General features: G+C 44.6%; 1 protein-coding gene across 5 annotated transcripts; it reads left to right on the top strand.

Moving 5' to 3' along the window:
• The first annotated feature begins 709 nt into the window (after positions 1 to 709).
• LOC130367639 (mucin-3B-like) lies at positions 710 to 20392 on the top strand. 5 transcript variants are annotated; one of them, XM_056570203.1, is made up of 11 exons: positions 710 to 1343; positions 3156 to 3257; positions 4948 to 5066; positions 5158 to 5216; positions 6595 to 6761; positions 7486 to 7545; positions 8280 to 8445; positions 14828 to 14992; positions 17425 to 17516; positions 17771 to 17844; positions 19732 to 20392. In XM_056570203.1, exons 4-11 carry the CDS (start codon positions 5158 to 5160, stop codon positions 19789 to 19791), a joined length of 843 nt encoding a protein of 280 aa, XP_056426178.1. In that variant the 5' UTR covers positions 710 to 1343; positions 3156 to 3257; positions 4948 to 5066; the 3' UTR covers positions 19792 to 20392. The 5 variants fall into 5 exon arrangements, with proteins under 5 accessions (XP_056426178.1, XP_056426181.1, XP_056426177.1 ...); XM_056570206.1 differs by lacking the exons at positions 710 to 1343; positions 3156 to 3257 and adding an exon at positions 4018 to 4150 and having other exon boundaries at positions 6625 to 6761; XM_056570202.1 differs by lacking the exons at positions 710 to 1343; positions 3156 to 3257 and adding an exon at positions 4018 to 4150.
• The last annotated feature ends 693 nt before the right edge of the window (positions 20393 to 21085 follow it).

Raw genomic sequence — 21085 nt, 5'->3', positions numbered from 1 at the left:
CCAGTACCCCCACACACACATAGCAGGACTCTCAGCCCCCCCCCACCTTCCACATAAGAGGCCCCCCTATCCAGTACCCCCACACACTCACATAGCAGGACTCTCAGCCCCCCCTACCTTCCACATAAGAGGCCCCCCTATCCAGTACCCCCCCACACACACACATAGCAGGACTCTCAGCCCCCCCCACCTTCCACATAAGAGGCCCCCTATTCAATACCCATCCACACACACATAGCAGGACTTACAGCCCCCCCACTTTCCACATAAGAGGTCCCCCTATCCAGTACCCCCACACACTCACATAGCAGGACTCTCAGCCCCCCAACCTTCCACATAAGAGGCCCCCCTATCCAGTACCCCCACACACTCACGTAGCAGGACTCTCAGCCCCCCCCTACCTTCCACATAAGAAGCCCCCTATTCAATACCCACCCACACACACATAGCAGGACTCTCAGCCCCCCCACCTTCCACATAAGAGGCCCCCTATTCAATACCCACCCACCCACACACACATAGCAGGACTCTCAGCCCCCCTGCCCCCTTCTCTCTACATAAGAGGCCCCCCACTCACACATAGCAGTACTCTTAGCCTCCCTTGCACAGTATTATGATCAGGTTCTCTTCTCACGCAGTGTAGCAGATCTTCCCCTGAGCAGTTTCTGTTCCTGTGTGCCATCAGCAGGAGGAGCCAGAACCGGTGAGGAGAAGGCAGACAGTAGAGGCAGCAGTGAGCGTCCTGTCTGTACAGTATATAGTACAGACTCTGTAGCCTACGGTCACTGTGTCAGCTGTCATTCTCAGGACCTGTGTATGCTGCTGTAGCTGAGGTGCACAGGTCCTGAGTTCTGATAGGCTGACACAGTGGCTGATCTGTATGTGTGTCTCGACTCCTGTCCTCCAGCCACTGCAGGGGGATGCAGCGGGACCGGGCCCTCTTGGGAGCTTGGGCCCCTTACTGGAGTACTGGCTGTACCCCCCTGATGGCAGTCCTGATCACCACCACCACAGCTTTCCCACCTCTCCTATGCTGTTGAGGCAGCAGAACTCACTCTGCACGGGCTGGAGTAAGGCCCGATCCAGCTACCATTGGCAGTCTTCTTCCGGGCATCTGAAGTCAGAGCCCATTGCGATCTGAACTCCCACCCATTACATATTTTTTTTACTATAACCTCTCCCATGGGAGGGAGATAGAGTTGGCTGAATTCCCAGATAAAGTGCACACAGGAACAGGAAGTCTGTTCCAGTATATACACCACACAGGAAGTTGGGTGGATGAAGACAACAGAACCAATGAATTGCATTAAAAGTATAAGGAAAGAATGAACGACCACAGGAAGGTAATAAAATAATGTTATTTACCAATTTATTATAAGTTCAATCTATGTTATTTCTTAGACAGTTAAAATTGGTTTCGTCATTAGAAAACTCCTTTTAGCCCATCAGATTGACAAATTCGCAGCTTAAAAATCCAAAACATCTCTTCCTATGAGACGTGAAATCTATTCCTGGCAGTAGTCTTAGCATAGTCAAGTTAGACAACCTTTATACAGTGATCCCTCAACCTACAATGGCCTCAACATACAATAGTTTCAACATACAATGGTCTTTTCTGGACCATTGTAAGTTGAAACCAGACTCAACATACAATGTACTGACAGTCCATATCTGTGAAACATGTCAATGGCTGGAAGAACCGACCAATCAGAATGGGCAATTTATTGGTAAAACACCTGTATTACTGAAGCACATGCACTGACTGATGTCTGGTAGCGCCCCCTACAGTACAGGGAGGTATTACATGTTCTGTACTCTTTACCTGTATTACTGAAGTGTATGCACTGACTGGTGTCTGGTAGCGCCCCCTACAGTACAGGGAGGTATTACATGTTCTGTACTCTTTACCTGTATTACTGAAGGGCATGCACTGACTGATGTCTGGTAGCGCCCCCTACAGTACAGGGAGGTATTACATGTACTGTACTCTTTACCTGTATTACTGAAGCATATGCACTGACTGGTGTCTGGTAGCGCCCCCTACAGTACAGGGAGGTATTACATGTTATGTACTCTTTACCTGTATTACTGAAGTGCATGCACTGACTGGTGTCTGGTAGCGCCCCCTACAGTACAGGGAGGTATTACATGTTCTGTACTACTCTTTACCTGTATTACTGAAGCGTATGCACTGACTGGTGTCTGGTAGCGCCCCCTACAGTACAGGGAGGTATTACATGTTATGTACTCTTTACCTGTATTACTGAAGTGCATGCACTGACTGGTGTCTGGTAGCGCCCCCTACAGTACAGGAAGGTATTGCATGTTCTGTACTCTTTACCTGTATTACTGAAGTGTATGCACTGACTGGTATCTGGTAGCGCCCCCTACAGTACAGAGAGGTATTACATGTTCTGTACACTTTACCTGTACCAGGGTTAGCTGCTCCTTTGGACACCAGGTGGGGGCGACTCCATGTTACTTTTTTAGGACATTGCATGTACTGTACAGGACCCTGAAGAAGCTCCTGTCCTCTACATAGACCAGTGTTTCCCAAGCAGGGTGCCCCCAGCTGTTGCAAAACTATAACTCCCAGCATGCCCGGACAGCCGAAGGCTGTCCGGGCATGCTGGGCGTTATATTTTTGCAACAGCTGGAGGAACCCTGGTTGGGAACCACTGACATAGACAGTGATTTACAGCTCCCAGCAGATCTTTATCACTTTTCTATGTAAGGATTTGCTTTATCTGTATTAGTTATCTACTTATTTTTCTTTAATCCTCACTTTTTCCTATTTTTGGATGACATTTTGGTGGCTTCAGAACCAATTACCAGGTTTCCATAGAGTTCTGGTCTCAACATACAATGGTTTCAACATACAATGGTCGTCCCGGAACCGATTAATATTGTAACTTGAGGGAACACTGTATTAAGTTCATCCTTATGGCACCTCACATCATGGCACAATACCCCCTGCTTTAATATCCTTTCTATGGGCTACTAAACCTGAGATACTGAGATATCTACAGCCTTCGGGTCTAGGGAAGGCCCCGGGTGCAACTTATGACCAAGAGAAAGTGTAGGATCTACAACAGTTTTCGCTTAAAATATGCAATTTTCTCATTTTAATCTCTTTTTAATCTTTGTTTTCCTAGCAAAATGTCAGAACGGAGGCTCATTTGATGGGAACAAATGTATTTGCGCACAATTTTTCTACGGACCTTTGTGTGAATTTATCATTGAGCGATATCCCCCTGGTAAGTCTAACCCGAAGCTACTCCAGACTAGACTTTCTTTACATCTTTAAAGGGGTACTCCACTGGAAAAAAAATAATAATAATTTTAAATCAAAAAGATTTGTAAATTACTTCTATTCAAAAAATGTTAATCCTTCCAGTACTTATCAGCTGCTGGATGATCCACAGGAAGTTCTTTTCTTTTTGAATTTCCTTTCTGTCTGACCACAGTGCTCTCTGCTGACACCTCTGTCCATGTCAGGAACTGTACAGATCAGGAGAGGTTTTTCTATGGGGATTTGCTCCTACTCTGGACAGTTCCTAAAATGGACAGAGGTGTCAACAGCACTGTGGTCAGGCAGAAAGGAAATTCAAAAAGAAAAGCAGCTGATAAGTACTGGAAGGATTAAGATTTTTTAAAATATTTTTTTATATTTTTTATTATTTTTTAATATTTTTAATTTACAAATCTGTTTAACTTTCTGAAATCAGTTGGTTTAAAAAATATATATATTTTCCAGTTGAGTACCCCTTTAACATTGATTTATAGAACTAAAACATATAGGCCCAGATTTATCAAACTGCATGAGAGAAAAAGTGGAGTGATTTTCCCACAGCAACCAATCACAGCTCAGCTAACGATCTGAGGTAAAGTGAAACCTGAGCTTTGATTGGTTGCTGTGGGGAAATCACTCCACTTTTTCTCTCACACAGTTTTGATAAATCTGGGGGAGATTTATCAAAACCTGTGCTGAGGAAAAGTTGACCAGTTGCCCATAGCAACCAATCAGATCTCTACTTTCATTTCTCAAAAGGCCTGTGAAAAATGAAAGTAGCGATCTGATTGGTTGCTATGGGCAACTGGTCAACTTTTCCTCAGCACAGGTTTTGATAAATCTCCCCCTATAGTGCAGGTACAGTAGTAATATGTGTTCTGAGTTTAATCTATGTCAATTTCCTCCCCCTTTTCCCTGTTCTCATCTAAATGACGGAATTTTTAACATAAGTTTTTGAAAACCGTGACATGTTATTCTGTGCCTCTTTTCTGGGACCATGCATTATAGTAGCATCGGAGATACCCAGGTTCAGCACTATCCCTGGCGCTTCCATAGACAGTACAGGATGCGAACAGCGTCTGCCGTTCCATGTTGCTTGAAGAACTGGGGCCAAGTGGGTGGACGCCTCGCGATCAGATGCTTATCCTCGATTCTGTTGCCTAGGGGATATGTTTTAAGTTTTTTTTTTAACAACCAGTCCTGCCGTAATCGTTGGTTTGGGCCTACACATCTGTACTGTGTAAGGCCAGTTTTATTGTATTAATAATACATTATTACTGAGTTAAAAAGGTCCTCCTAGCTGTCAGTATACGGTAGTAGGTAGTATAGGGAAACCTGAGGTGTCTAGAATGCAGAGGCGTAACTATAGGGGTTGCAGAGGAAGCAATCGCACCGGCACTGGTGCCTAAGGGGGCCCAAAGGCCCCCTTGTCCCATGAGAAAACACCAATATTATATTGCTGCACATTAGAAACGGGGCCCTATTACAGATTTGGCATTGGGGCCCTGAAGCTACAAGTTACACTTCTGCTAGGAGGGACCCTATAAACATTCCCTCCTGGTACTCGAAATCCGATCATGCGGCCTGCAGAATTCCAGCCTACATGTTCAATAATTTCATGGTAACTTCCCGTATATGTCCTTTCCTCTTCACAGTCAAAGTGATCGAGACGTCTGTGGAAGCTGAAGTTAAATTCGACAAAGTATATACAGAAGGTCTAAATAACACCAATTCTCCAGATTATTCTGACTTTGTAAAGGAGTTTAAAGCAAAGGTGAGATGAGATTTCCATATACTGAGTGTTGGTAGGTAGGTAGCCAGCCATCCGGTAATACATGTATTTCCTGTCTTCATTTTCTATACAGATGGATTCCGTCTATAAAAATATCCCAGGCTATAAGGGAGTGGAAATACTGTCAATTAGGTAAGTGTGTGCGCTAGGTGACCATAACTATGTTTATACTACACAACCGATGTAGGACAGGTCCATCCTTTGGATGGTGCCATCTATTGATGTCCCTGATACGGTATATAATATGGGGCCAAAGTAAATCAACCACAGAGAATACAACAGGGGGGGTGTAATGAAGAGACAGGGGTGTGTAATGAAAAGACAGGGTGTGTGTAAAGTAGAAACAGGGGTGGGTAATGAAAAGACAGGGTGTGTGTAATGAAGAGACATGGGTGTGTAATGAAAAGACAGGGTGTGTGTAATGAAGAGACATGGGTGTGTAATGAAAAGACAGGGTGTGTGTAATGAAGAAATTGGTGTGTAATGAAGAGACACGGGTGTAATGAAGAGACAGGGAGTGTAATGAAGACACAGGGTATGTAATGAAGAGACAAGGGGTGTAATGAAGAGACAGGGAGTGTAATGAAGAGACAGGGTGTGTAATGAAGAGACGGGATGTAATGAAAAGACAGGGGGTGTAATGAAGAGACAGGGTGTGTAATGAAGAGACGGGATATAATGAAGAGACAGGGGGTGTAATGAAGAGACAGGGTGTGTAATGAAGAGACGGGATGTAATGAAAAGACAGGGGTGTGTAATGAAGAGACAGGCAGGGTGTGTAATGAAGAGACGGGATGTAATGAAGAGACAGGGGGTGTAATGAAGAGACAAGGAGTGTAATGAAGTGAAATGGGGTGTAATGAAGAGACAGGGGGAGTAATGAAGAGACATGGGGTGTAATGAAGAGACAGGGAGGTGTAATGAAGCAACAATGTGTGTATTGAAGAGACAGATAGTGTGTTTAATAAAGAGACAGACGATTGTAATGAAGATACAGGGGTGTGTAATGAAGATAAAGGGGGTGTAATACAGAGGCAGGGGTGTCATAAAGAGACAGGGGTGTAAAAAAGAGAGGGGTGTGATGAAGGTGCCCTTGTGCCCTTGGATAGTGGACAAGGAAACTGTGGGAGCTGCTTGTGCTTGTCGGCAGATCAAACGGTCCTCACTACTGTCGACCCACAGGGGCATTGCAGGGATACTGGGGGGAGATTTATCAAAACCTGTCCAGAGGAAAAGTTGCTGAGTTGCCCATAGCAACCAATCAGATTGCTGCTTTCATTTTGCAGGGGCCTTGTTAAAAATGAAAGAAGCGATCTGATTGGTTGCAATGGGAAACTGGTCAACTTTTCCTTTGCACAATTTTTATATAAATGTCCCCCAGTATCACTAAGACATAGACAGTTATGATGTAGTCCAGGTAGGAGGTTGACAAAACTATGTACAATTGCGGACGGCGGATGAGAGAAGGGAGTTTTTTGAACACCAACACACATTTTTTAATCCCCCCCAGTCACTGTATAATGACTTACCATTTTCATAGACCTGGCAGCATTATTGTAGACCATAAAGTAATTGCGGCAGTGGAAATTAAGAAAGATGTAAATGTCACGGAGGAATGTGAGAAGATCTTCAAAGATGTTGGGATGAGTCTAGAAGAGAATAAAGACAACTGCACCGGTAAGAAATATTTCTATTGGGACATTAAAGGGGTACTCCGCTGCTCAGCGTTTGGAACAAACTGTTCCGAACACTGGAGCTCGTAACGTCATAGCCTCGCCCCCTCATGATGTCACGTCCCGCCCCCTCAATGCAAGTCAATGGGAGGGGGCGTGACAGCTGTCACGCCCCCTCCCATAGACTTGCATTGAGGGGGCGGGGTGTGACATCAAGAGGGGGCGGGTCTATGACGTCACAAGCTCCTGGCGCCGGCACCAGCTTTTGGAACGGTTTGTTCCAAACGCTGAGCAGCGGAGTACACCTTTAAGGGAGAGATTGTGTAATTGTCTTCCACGTTTGCTTAATTTCACATTTCTTTAAGATTCTCCCAGTTATTCCTTAGTAACAGACTACAAAGTCTCAGATTGTAAGTTTGTAGTCTGTTCCTAAGGAATGGCAGAATATTGTATTTGGTTGGAATCAGGGGGTAAAGTCCTGGGAAGAAAGTGTGGGAACTCACCCAAGATTCCCACTCAAGGGCTGGTCCTGAAGGACTCATGCCAATGGGAACAGTGTTCCTGCAGTGGAAAAAGTGCAGGAGCTCCGTTCCCATGTGTTCCTGCAGGACTTGAGCCCTGGGTGGGATTAATTTGGTGGAAAACATGACTATAAATTGTCAGGTGTCATTGGACTTCAACTTACTCTATAAAGTATAAGTTACACCTTCTAATCTGTCCTATTACAGGCAATCTGTGCATTTCGGAGGTTCTTCAGCTCAAGCCAGAACCAGCGGTCACTTTAGTTGGTAGGTGAGAGGCGACCTAAATTTTCTAGCTGACAGATATTACTGACCTTTTTATGATTTACACCATGTCATTCATATTACTGATGCGGCAAAATTTTGATTTTGCTTTGGTGCATTGGGAAAATCTTCTGACCCTTTAATTATTTATATATTTTGTTATGTCGCAATATTATGCCAAAATTTATATATATATACACACATATATATATATATATATATATATATATATATATATATATATATTCTCCCTATAAATCTTTTGCACTCAATACCATAAAAAATAGTTTTAGAAAACTTAACTAACTTATTAAAGAGGAAACACTATAATTTTGCATGGATAATAAGTATTCAGACCCTTCACTATGACATTTAGCTCTGGCTCCTCCCATTTCTCCAAATCATCTCTGAGATGTTTCCACAGCTCATGATCATTGGCTTAAAGGGGTACTCCAGTGGAAAACTTTTTTTTTTTTTTAAATCAACTGGTGCCAGAAAGTTAAACAGATTTGTAAAATTACTTCTATTAAAAAAACTTTATCCTTCCAGTACTTATTAGCATCTGTAAACTACAGAGGAAATTCTTTTCTTTTTGGATTTCTTTTCTGTGACGACCACAGTGCTCTCTGCTGATACCTCTGTCCATTTTAGGAACTGTCCATAAAAGCACCCTTTAAATGTTTTGTACCCTACAATGAGTTTGGATTGTGTCTTTTATATTGTACTTGTCTTTTCAGATTTTTGTAGCAAAACATTACCGGCAGGGTTCAGTGCTTTCTATACTCCTCTGATAACCTCAGAAGGTCTGACTTGTGTGTCCTACTGTGACCAAGAGTCCCCAAAATATGTGAATTGTAACAATGGTATTTGTAACATCAAGAAAGATCAAGGACCACTTTGCTTGTAAGTATCCCATGGTAGTGCCGCTTGGTCTCCTTCCCTAATAACAAGTGTTCTCAAGACTTTTATACTTTTGTAACAAAAAAGCTTATATGTACATACAAATCCCAAATATTATAAGCCAAATCATTGAATCAAACCAATACATGCAAAATAAGTCACATTTTATTGAACATAATCTTTTACCCAATTACCCATAAATTACCCATAAAATACACATACACAATTAAAAATGGTGGTGGAGCACAGCAAGCCACTTTGTGTAACCAAATCCAACCAGAAGCTTTGCACAGGTCTAGTAAGGCCCTTGCTCAATCTTATCCTTGCTATTTAATTGAATTGGTCCACTCTACCACTAGATTTGAAGAATAAATGTAGGTAGGAACCCATTGGACAGGACTGGTAATACCTCAGTATGGACTATTTTCTCTGAGAGTTAATGGGGTACTCCGCCCCTAGACATCTTATCCCCTATCCTTTGGATAGGGGATAAGATGTCTAGGGGCTGAGTACCCCTTTAAGCCCAATGCAATTTAGACTTTCTGAAGACTCAATACCTTATTTCACATTGACTTTTCTCTACACTGAACTAGACCACTCCTCTCTAGACTGGATATCTTGCTTTCTAGAAAATTGAATGGTGGCTAAGTTGGAGTCCTTTTAACCACATGTAGGTATATGGTTCAAGGACCGACGGGGGAACAGGGAGAGTAAGCCCTAAACTGACCTTAAAACATCTTTCCCTGCCTACTTGCCCATCCATCCTAAACAATTGATCGACAACTGGGTGCCGGTCCCTTCCTGCGCTGAAGTGCAGTGGCGTAAAAACAAATAATAAATATAATCGGTCACAGGCCAGAAACAGAAACCTACTAGACAACCAGATATACCAGACAGAATACAAATACTAACAGGGCAGAATATAAACTCACAAACAGAGTAGAATATAGTGAATTAACAAACAGTTCATAAACCGGATATCAGATAAACGGCAGACATGATAAAATGAAGAAGCCTAGAGAGAATATGAGTATACAGCAAAATCCAGGAGATGAAGGGGATGAACAGAAGAACTGAGAGCAAAAATACTAAAACTGAACGGGTAAAATAGAACACTGTTCACATACAGGTACAAGTACAAAGGACAAAGATCAGATCAACCAAACAGGATATAAATATAAGACACTGTTCACACTGGGACACAGAACCAGGATACCAAACAGGAATATAAAATACAGAGTTCAGGTAAAACTAAACTAGACTCAGTGTGAACACAAACTAAGCAGAAAGGACATACAATCCTAAAAACCGACATATCTAACACAGACTAAAATCTACAATAAACAAGACTATTTAAAGGGGTACTCTGCCCCTAGACATCTTATCCCCTATCCAAAGGATAGGGGATAAGATGTCAGATTGCGGGGGTCCCGCCGCTGGGGACCCTCGGGATCTCGGCTGCAGCACCCATCTGTTGCGGCTTCCGGAAGCGCTGGAGGCTTCGGCTCCTGACCACGGTGACGGGAGATCGTGATGTCACGACTCCTACCCGTGTGACGTCATGCCCCGCCCCTCAATGCAATTCTATGGGAGGGGGCGTGACATCCGCCACGCCCCCTCCCATAGACTTGCATTGAGGGGCGGGGCGTGACACCACACGGGGCGGAGTCATGACGTCACGATCTCCCGTCACCGTGGTCATGAGGCGTTAGGATGAGAGCCTCCAGCGCTGCCGGAAGCCGCAACAGGTGGGTGCTGCAGCCGAGATCCCGGGGGTCCCCAGTGGCGGGACCCCCGCCATCTGACATCTTATCCCCTATCCTTTCGATAGGGGATAAGATGTCTAGGGGCGGAGTACCCCTTTAACCATGGCTAAAACGCAGATGATATCATAGGATAAATACAAGGCGAATGCTCAAGCAGACTTGGAAGTGTATTGCACAAACAGACATAGTAGTATTGCACTCAATAACCAGCAACTGGAATACAGACTGAGCTGGAGTTATATAGCTAAATGTGGGAAAGGCTTAACTCTTCCACGCCTGGAAGAAAAGCACAAAAAACAGATAATGCATGAAAAACAAGGTCTAAACAGGGCTTAAAATGGGAAAATGCTAAAACAAATACACGGACATTACAAATTCATCTAAGTTACTTGCTCAGCCTTGTTACAAAACAACCATTAGATGGCCATAGAACACCCATCCTAGACATACATAGGCATTACAAAGAAAGAACGGGAGAGTAGAAGTACAGTAATCCCTCAACTTACCATGGTCTCAACATACAATAGTTTCAACATACAATGGTCTTTTCTGGATCATTGTAACTTAAAACCAGACTCAACATACAATGCTATGGACAGTCCAGATCTGTGAAACGTGTCAATGGCCGGAAGAACCGACCAATCAAAATTCACCGGTATAACACCTGTATTACTGAAGCGTATGCACTGAATTCCTGTCTGGTAGCGCCCCCTACAGTACACGGAGGTATTACATGTTCTGTACTCTTTACCTGTATTACTGAAGTGTATGCACTGATTGGTGTCTGGTAGCGCCCCCTACAGTACACGGAGGTATTACATGTTCTGTACACTTTACCTGGATTACTGAAGTGTATGCACTGACTGGTGTCTGGTAGCGCCCCCTACAGTACAGGGAGGTATTACATGTTCTGTACTCTTTACCTGTATTACTGAAGTGCATGCACTGACTGGTGTCTGAGCACCCCCTACAGTACAGGGAGGTATTACATGTTCTGTATTACACCAGGTGAGGGCGGCTCCATGTTACTTTTTTAGGATATTTTATGCACTGTACATAGACTGATAGACTACATGATTTACAGCTCCCAGCAGATCTTTATTACTTTTATATGTAAGGATTTGCTTTATCTATATTAGTTATCTACTTATTTTTCTTTAATCCTCACTTTTTCCTATTTTTGGATGACATTTTGGTGGCTTCAGAACCAATTACCAGATTTCCATAGAGTTATGGTCTCAACATACAATGGTTTCAACATACAATGGTCGTCCTGGAACCAATTAATTGTCACGATTCGGCTTCCAGGTAGTGGATCCTCTGTGTCAGCGAGGGATTGGCGTGGACCGTGCTAGTGGACCGGTTCTAAGAGGCTACTGGTTTTCACCAGAGCCCGCCGCAAAGCGGGATGGTCTTGCTGCGGCAGTAGCAACCAGGTCGTATCCACTAGCAACGGCTCTACCTCGCTGACTGCTGAGAAGGCGTGGGACAGAAGGACTAGGCAGAGGCAAGGTCAGACGTAGCAGAAGGTCGGGGGCAGGCGGCAAGGTTCGTAGTCAGGATGGGTAGCAGAAGTTCAGGTACACAGGCTTTGGACACACTAAACGCTTTCACTGGCACAAGGCAACAAGATCCGGCAAGGGAGTGCATGGGAGGAGGTCAGATATAGTCAGGGACCAGGTGGAAGTCAATTAAGCTAATTGGGCCAGGCACCAATCATTGGTGCACTGGCCCTTTAAGTCTCAGAGAGCTGGCGCGCGCGCGCCCTAGAGAGCGGAGCCGCGCGCGCCAGCACATGACAGCAGGGGACCGGGACGGGTAAGTGACCTGGGATGCGATTCGCGAGCGGGCGCGTCCCGCTGTGCGAATCGCATCCCCAACGGCCATGACAGTGCAGCGCTCCCGGTCAGTGGGACTGACCGGGGCGCTGCAGGGAGAAAGACGCCGTGAGCGCTCCGGGGAGGAGCGGGGACCCGGAGCGCTAGGCGTAACAGTACCCCCCCCCTTAGGTCTCCCCTTCTCTTTGTCCGGTAACTGTCTCCCCTGGGATGAGGACACCGGGAAAGAATGGAGGGTTTCCTCAACGGCAGGCAGTACAGCAGGAGTGGGAATGGGGAGGGAGGGCAGAGGGCGAGGCCTGGCACGGGGCAGTGTGACACCAGGACGGGGGCCATGGGGAGGCACAGAGGCTTGCCTGACGGGACTGGGAGGGGTGGAGAGGCACTTCCTGTGGCAGGCAGAGTCCCAGTTCCTGATCTCCCCGGTGGTCCAATCAATGGTGGGGGAATGAAGCCGGAGCCAAGGCAGACCGAGGAGGACCTCAGAGGTACAGTTGGGGAGAATGAAGAACTCAATCCTCTCAAGGTGGGGTCCAATAGACATGAGGAGGGGCTCTGTGCGGTAACGCACGGTGCAGTCCAATCTGGCTCCGTTGACCGCGGAAATGTAGAGCGGCTTGACGAGACGGGTCACCGGGATGCTGAATTTATTAACAAACGACTCCAAAATAAAATTTCCAGAGGCACCGGAGTCCAAGCAGGCCACGGCTGAGAGGGAGGAGTTGGCTGAAGAAGAAATCCGCACGGGTACCGTGAGACGTGGAGGAGCAGACTTGGAACCAAGAGACGCCACACCCACGTGAGCTGGGTGCGTGCGTGCGTTTCCCAGGCGTGGAGGACGGATAGGGCAATCCACCAAGAAATGCTCGGTACTGGCACAGTAAAGACAGAGATTTTCTTCCCTACGGCGATTCCTCTCTTCCTGGGTCAGGCGAGACTTATCCACTTGCATGGCCTCCTCGGCGGGAGGCCCAGGCGTAGATTGCAACGGATACTGTGGGAGAGGTGCCCAGAGATCTAAGTCTTTTTCCTGGCGGAGCTCTTGGTGTCGCTCAGAAAAACGCATGTCAATGCGGGTAGCTAGATGGATGAGTTCTTGCAGATTGGCAGGAATCTCTCGTGCGGCCAGCACATCCTTGATGCGACTGGATAGGCCTTTTTTAAAGGTCGCGCAGAGAGCCTCGTTATTCCATGATAACTCGGACGCAAGAGTACGAAATTGGATGGCGTACTCGCCCACTGAAGAATTACCCTGGACCAGGTTCAACAGGGCAGTCTCGGCAGAAGAAGCTCGGGCTGGCTCCTCGAAGACACTCCGGAGTTCAGCGAAGAAGGCCTGGACTGTGGCTGTGGCAGGATCATTGCGGTCCCAGAGCGGTGTGGCCCAAGACAAGGCTTTTCCTGAAAGAAGGCTTACTACGAACGCCACCTTAGACCGTTCTGAAGGAAACAAGTCCGACAACATCTCCATATGCAGGGAACACTGAGACAAAAATCCACGGCAGAGTTTAGAGTCCCCATCAAATTTGTCCGGCAGTGACAAGCGGAGGTTAGGAGCGGCCACTCGCTGCGGAGGAGGTGCAGGAGCTGGCGGAGGAGATGGTTGCTGCTGTAGCAGAGGCAGAAGTTGCTGTAACATGGCGGTCAACTGCGACAGCTGCTGTCCTTGTTGGGCAATCTGCTGCGATTGCTGAGCGACCACCGTGGGAAGATCAGCGAGACTTGGCAGCGGCACCTCAGCGGGATCCATGGCCGGATCTACTGTCACGATTCGGCTTCCAGGTAGTGGATCCTCTGTGTCAGCGAGGGATTGGCGTGGACCGTGCTAGTGGACCGGTTCTAAGAGGCTACTGGTTTTCACCAGAGCCCGCCGCAAAGCGGGATGGTCTTGCTGCGGCAGTAGCAACCAGGTCGTATCCACTAGCAACGGCTCTACCTCGCTGACTGCTGAGAAGGCGTGGGACAGAAGGACTAGGCAGAGGCAAGGTCAGACGTAGCAGAAGGTCGGGGGCAGGCGGCAAGGTTCGTAGTCAGGATGGGTAGCAGAAGTTCAGGTACACAGGCTTTGGACACACTAAACGCTTTCACTGGCACAAGGCAACAAGATCCGGCAAGGGAGTGCATGGGAGGAGGTCAGATATAGTCAGGGACCAGGTGGAAGTCAATTAAGCTAATTGGGCCAGGCACCAATCATTGGTGCACTGGCCCTTTAAGTCTCAGAGAGCTGGCGCGCGCGCGCCCTAGAGAGCGGAGCCGCGCGCGCCAGCACATGACAGCAGGGGACCGGGACGGGTAAGTGACCTGGGATGCGATTCGCGAGCGGGCGCGTCCCGCTGTGCGAATCGCATCCCCAACGGCCATGACAGTGCAGCGCTCCCGGTCAGCGGGACTGACCGGGGCGCTGCAGGGAGAAAGACGCCGTGAGCGCTCCGGGGAGGAGCGGGGACCCGGAGCGCTAGGCGTAACAGTAATATTGTAACTTGAGGGACCACTGGACAACACAATGCACCAAGAATAAAGTGCTGGCCTAGAGGTAGGGTGTCCATCAATCAGAAAGGTTTGCTTTGAAACCACACAGTGGGACACTTCACTGTACATACCTCTGATACATAATTTTGGCACATTTTTGCACCCTTTGGTGCATTTCCAGAGAGTCATAAAGCCATAAAAACACAGAATAGCTTATCCGTGATATTAATTGGAATTGTGTAATACTTCTCCTGTGTTGGAGGGAACCATTGTTCTGAATTGTCTCACAGTTATGTTTTCTCCTCTATACAGATGCCCAGATATCGATCAGTACATATACACATCTTCAGACTGTGCAGGAAGACTATCAAAGTCAGGTGTCTATGGAGGAATTGGCGCGGCCATTGTTCTTTTGGCTATAATGACCATCGCTGTAAGTGTTTTCCTGTTCAGAGAACGTAAGAAGAGAAAAGCTGGGTAAGTGGAAATTCCAAATTTTCCAGGTTATTACTAGTACTATGTGTGGGTCACCAATGGAGAAGAGAGAGGAACCCATAGGACAGGTCACAATGAGCGCACTATTATGTACATGGCAGTGCCCACACCCTTGTTTTACAATAAGGAAATACTTTTAGAAAAGGAAAGACCTTTAGAAATTCTCTCTAAAGATAAGTAGAACCTCCCAGGATTCTTTTTTAAGAAGGTTTCACTGGAATTAGTTTCAAATCCGATTCCGTTCGGATTCGGCCCTATACTCCTTAGGCCAGGTGCAGAATGTCCAGCTTTCATGAAGCGTATAGTGTTAAAGGGGTACTCTAGTGGAAAACAATTGTTTTCATATCAACTGGCTCCAGAAAGTTAGACAGATTTGTAAATTACTTCTGTTAAAAAAATCTTAATCCTTCCAGTACTTATCAGCTGCCGTATACTACAGAGGAAGTTATATGGTTCTTTGCTGTCTGACCACAGTGCTCTCTGCTGACACCTCTGTCCATGTCAGGAACTGTCCAGAGTAGAAGCAAATCCCCATAGCAAACCTCTCCTGCTCCGGACAGTTCCTGACATGGACAGAGGTGTCAGCAGAGAGCACGGTGGTCAGACTGGAAATAACTACACAGCTTCCCCTGGAGCATACAGCAGCTGATAAGTACTGGAAGGATTAAGATTTTTATATAGAAGTAATTTATATAGAAGTTGAATTGAAAAAAATAGTTTTCCACCAAAGTACCCCTTTAAAAAGGACCTCTAGCCAACCCCCTCAAAATTGAAATCTTATGATGCCCTGATCACACACCTGGCAAATCAAGATATGAGGGTTTATATTTTTCTCAGGGATTTTAACAATGGGAGTGATGGGTGGAATTTTAGAGTCAGGGGCTGTGATTGTGGTGTATTGAGGGGCATGAATGCCTAATACGCATCCTCCTGCCTGTATAATCCCACCCATTACCTCCCACTATTAAAAATGTGTATAAGGTGTTAACAAGCTTATCTTTTGTTCTAGTTTTTGTAGCTTTTTATCCATAAAAAATATATATTTTCCATGTGGTCTTGCATGAGGTCCGAAAACACGTCTATCCACTCACGTCATATGCGCTCCTCCTAATAAATAGGAAATAAGGCTCACCTGCCCACAGTTGCCCTGTTTAGTTAGCCCCTCCTATTCTTCCTTAAGGGTCTATTCACATGGCGGAATTTCCGCTTGCGGAATTCCACCTCAAATGGAAGCAGAATACACTTCTATAGGATTCCGCACTCCCGTTGAAACTGTGGAATTTCCGCATACAGAATTCTGCCTGAAATTAAAGCTCAATACACTTCTATAAGATTCCGTAGTCCTGTTGACACTTCGGAATTTCTGTTTACGGAATTCCGCCTGAAATGAAAGCCCAATACACTTCTATAAGATTCCGTACTCCCGTTGACACTTTGGAATTTCCGCTTGTAGACTAACCATGCATGTGCCATAGTACACATTGACAACATATCCGCGGGATAACTACATAAAACTACCACAAGCAGGCAAATCCTGTGCATCGATCTACAGGAAGGGCAGGTTGGACACTAGCGCAGAGATGTGTTGTGGCAATACAAACCTCGGACCACGCTGTGATGCATATAGCATCTCCAATTACCTATGTGGACCATAAGACATCACATGTTTACTGTAGAGGAGTAGGAACTCCAATCAAAATGAGTCGCTACTCTCTACATCATTTCCATGGTGCCCTACACTATGGCGCTATTAAAACTATGTACTAAGCAGGAGGCATACAATGCATACTTTCTGCTTAGTGAATACATGTGAGCATAAGGAGCAGGGCCGGACCAATTGTGCTGCCTGGGTCCAAGAGTGAAAAATCTCCCCCCCCCCCCCCCAAAAAAAAAAAAGAAGAAAAAAAAGCATTAGCTAGGTAGAACAGTTTCCCCAGATTAGGTAGCATAGATTCCCCACATTAGGTAGCAGTTTCCACACATTAGGTAGCAGTTTCCCCACATTAGATAGCATAGTCCTCCCCCCAACACACAGACACACAGACACACTTGCCTGGTCTGCACAGTGCTTCTCCTTTCAGTCGGCGGCCTGACGAGTGACATCACTGGCATCCTCCTGCGTGGGTCTGCGGAGGGACGCCCCTTGCGCGACATCCCTCGCCAGGCCCGGGCTGGTCGGCGTCTCACTGTGTTAAAGTGGCCGATGCAATATTAAGCAGCTCGGGCTGTGCCGGCACCACGGCCACTTTAGAACATTGAGCAGCAGTGGTGCAGCGGCAGGGCCGAACCTGATAAGGAGCTAAGTGACAATGCTTAGCATCACCACTTACATCTTTGTACGGACATTATGTTTTCTCATGATGGTTACAGAATGTTCATTCTCTGACATACTTGTTCCATCTTTCTATCTCTAGAGATCAGTATGATGAAAGCACATTTATTAGAGAAGATGAGGAAAACATCCAATATGGCTTCTCCAATCCACCAATCTATTCGGATGAAGAAGGTAAGTGCCAGAAAATATGTTAAAAATTTCCTAAAAGGGTTTTACCATTTTAAAAAGTTATCCCCTTTCTGATCACAGGTCGGGGGGGGGGGGGGGGGGGGGTATGATCAATAGGTCTCATAGCTCCATTGTGTCTGGGCCATGGTGTCACCTTGTAGGGAACGGGAAGACTCATCTCCCATTTATCTATGTCACAAGTTGGATACGTATTTTCAGTTTGTTATGGAAGTGTCATATATTACATTTTATTACAGAATATCATCAATGTGTCATTTCCCAAAACATCGACTTTAACCCATCTCTGGAAAAAGTAGACATGTCATTGAAGGTGAGTTTTAAGTTTAAAAAAAAAGTGGAGATTTTTCACCACCACATACTTTGTAACATTTCTGGAATTCAATGGCTGCTTCCATCTTATAACATGATGGCAAATAGCTAGGATATGCCATCACTTTATGATTGGTTGCTGTCTGACTTCTGGGACCCCCACCGATCATGGGATTACCTTCACTGAACCATTTCATGGGAGGGTGGGGTGGACATTGAAGTGAATGGGGTCGGCTGCAGTTGCCATTACAACCAGGTGGTCAGAGGACCAAGTGTTACACCAATGCTTCATTCCCCTTATTCTTATAATCGGAGGGGGTCCCAGAGGTCAGACCTCCATTGATCATAAAGTCATACCAGCAGTCAAAATACTGAAATTCAATTCAACCAAGCTCTGATTTTGGGGAATATTTAGCATACGATGTTGGACCTAAAACCACATAGTATCAGAAGACAGATATTCACTTTTAAGCTCACTGGGGGAGATTTCCAAAAACTTTGGTAATTTCTGTTCCAGCGATATTAAATACACCTTTTTTTTTCTCCTCACATTTTCAAAGGTCTCTTGTGCTGCTTTGAAAATATGAAAATATGTGAGTTCATTTTCGTGCCACTTTAGCTTTTTTCGTGGCAAAAATTGGCAAATTTGGTGCCAACATTTTTGTTGTTGCCGCTTCTGTCAGAAGCATCTCATATTCCCTGATTACTAGTGCCCAGACAAGCGACAACTGTATAAATGAAAACATTTCTAGGGCTTAAAGGGGTTCTCCAGCATAAGGTGATTTTAGTACGTACCTGGCAGACAGTAATGGACATGCTTAGGAAGGATCTGCGCTTGTCTTGGGGCTAGTCATGAGATCACCATAACATTGTGGCTAGCTTTTTGTGAACTGGTATTTCCTGATTGACTTTTCTTTTTTGGCTACAAATCCCATAATTCCATTTTCCTCCCTCCCACACATCAGCCAACCCATTGAAACAGAAATGAGCTGCATCCATTCAAAAGACCTGTGGTTTTCAATCAGGGTTCCTACAGCTGTTGCATTAGTTGCAGATTGATCTCTCTCCCACCAAGTGATCCCTCCACCCATTGAAGCAGACAGGCTCCCTGTCATCAGCTGACTAGTGATGTCAGGTCTCGGCCGCATTGCAAGCTGGGAAAAATCGAAGACAACAGTCATTTTGCATGCTGCTAAAAATAAATATTGGGGTGAAAATCTTATAAGAATTGTGAGAAAACCGTCACACACAGGTACAGGCACTATATTATGAACGACACTAACTTTACAGCCCCTGTAGTATAGTCAAATAAAAAAATTCCTGGAATACCCCTTTAAATGCTAGTTCAGCGGCAGTGACCATGGAAAAAAAAAGAATAAACTAACACCTTCCCCCCCCCCCCAAAAAATTTTTTTTTTTTTTTTTTAAATCAAGAAAAAAAAAAAAAAAAACGACAACCATATCAGTGATTTCTACACTAGCAAAAAGCTGGTGTGAAGTTTTTGATGTAAAATGGACTCTCACCCCTTTGAAAACTTTATGTAAAACATGAAATTTACATAGCCACGCCCACTTTTGAAAAACTGGTGTGACTAGTGTAATTCTCATGTAAAACACTTTGAATATCTGATGTAAACTTTTGGCGCGAAATGCAATTTTTTTTTAAAATAACCCCCATATTGTTTCACTATGTTTACTTTTCCATTGACTTCTCCCTTCTCTATAGCACACTGTGTGGTTCGGCATGGTACTGCAGCACTGAATTGATGAACAAGTTACAAAATCCTAAACTTTAAATCATATTGTAACTTCATTTATACCACAATTTTTTATTTTACAAACTATTGGCTTCTAAATCATCTTTTCTTTTTTTCCATCTTTTATACAGGTAAAAATTAAGAGACCAGACATTATTTATACATCAAGTGGGTCACATGTCACATCTTAGGACATCTAATGTGCTGAATGGGTGTGAAGGTTATTATGTGAAATGTGAGAAGACCCCCCCCCCCCCCACAGTCTGGATGAGGAATAAGGATGAGGTCGTTCTTGGACAACAACTTTGGTGAAAGTGTATAATACAGAACCATATATACAATATTACTCTTGACACCAATGGCCCAGTTCCAAGGATGGATTGTCCTACATTTGGACCCTACAGCGTTTTCCGTTTCCTACATGACCAACCAGCAGAAGACAACCTCATCAGAAGTCAATCACTATTTATAGGGGTTCATTCTGGGGGCTGCAGAGTTCACCGTGGATTTACTACCTTGTGGGCCCATAGTAGTCCTGTCCAATATTGTTCACTTCTGCTGTTTTGGATTGTTGGCTGTATCAATAATTTTATCTCTGAATGGCAGGTATCCATAGTATAAGCACATTATGATATTGTTGTATATTGTACTATATATTTATATACTCAAAACTGTGAACCCCCAGATGTTGCCTCTGGCTATCTGGTCATGCTGGGAGTTCCACAGTGTGGAGACCACTGCTCTATATTGTCACTATTGTAAATAAATTATTTGTTGTTCATATGGTTTTATCACCCAGCTGTGTTTTTCCCACTTTTTATACGATATGTAAGTGTGTATATATATTTGTATGTGTATGCATGTATGTGTGTGTATATATATATATATATATATATATATATATATATATATATAGATATATATATGTGTATGTATATGTGTGTCTATGTATATGTGTATGTGTGTATATGTATCTATGTATATGTGTGTATATGTACGTATGTATATGTATGTATATGTGTATGTGTGTATTTGTATGTATATGTGTATGTATATGTGTATGTATGCATGTGTGTGTATGTATGTAAATGTGTGTGCATGTATATGTGTATGTATGTATGTGTGTGTATATGTCTATGTATATGTGTGTATGTATGCATATATATGTGTATGTATGTATGTGTGTATGTGTGTATGTATGTATGTATGTATGTGTGTATATGTATGTATGTGTATGTATGTATATGTGTATGTATGTGTGTATCTATATGTGTATGTATGTATATGTGTATGTGTGTATGCATGTATGTATGTATATGTATATGTGGTTGTGTGTATGTATGTATGTGTGTATGTATATGTGTATATATGTATGTATGTATATGTGCATGTATGTAGATGTGTATGTGTGCGTATGTATGTATGTATATGTGGATGTATGCATGTATGTATGTATGTGTGTATATGTATGTATGTATATGTGTA

This window comes from Hyla sarda, chromosome 4 (assembly GCF_029499605.1).
Source record: "Hyla sarda isolate aHylSar1 chromosome 4, aHylSar1.hap1, whole genome shotgun sequence".
NCBI lineage: Eukaryota > Metazoa > Chordata > Amphibia > Anura > Hylidae > Hyla > Hyla sarda.
Note: the sequence above shows the minus strand (reverse complement) of the source record. Positions and strands in the feature narration are given on the sequence as shown.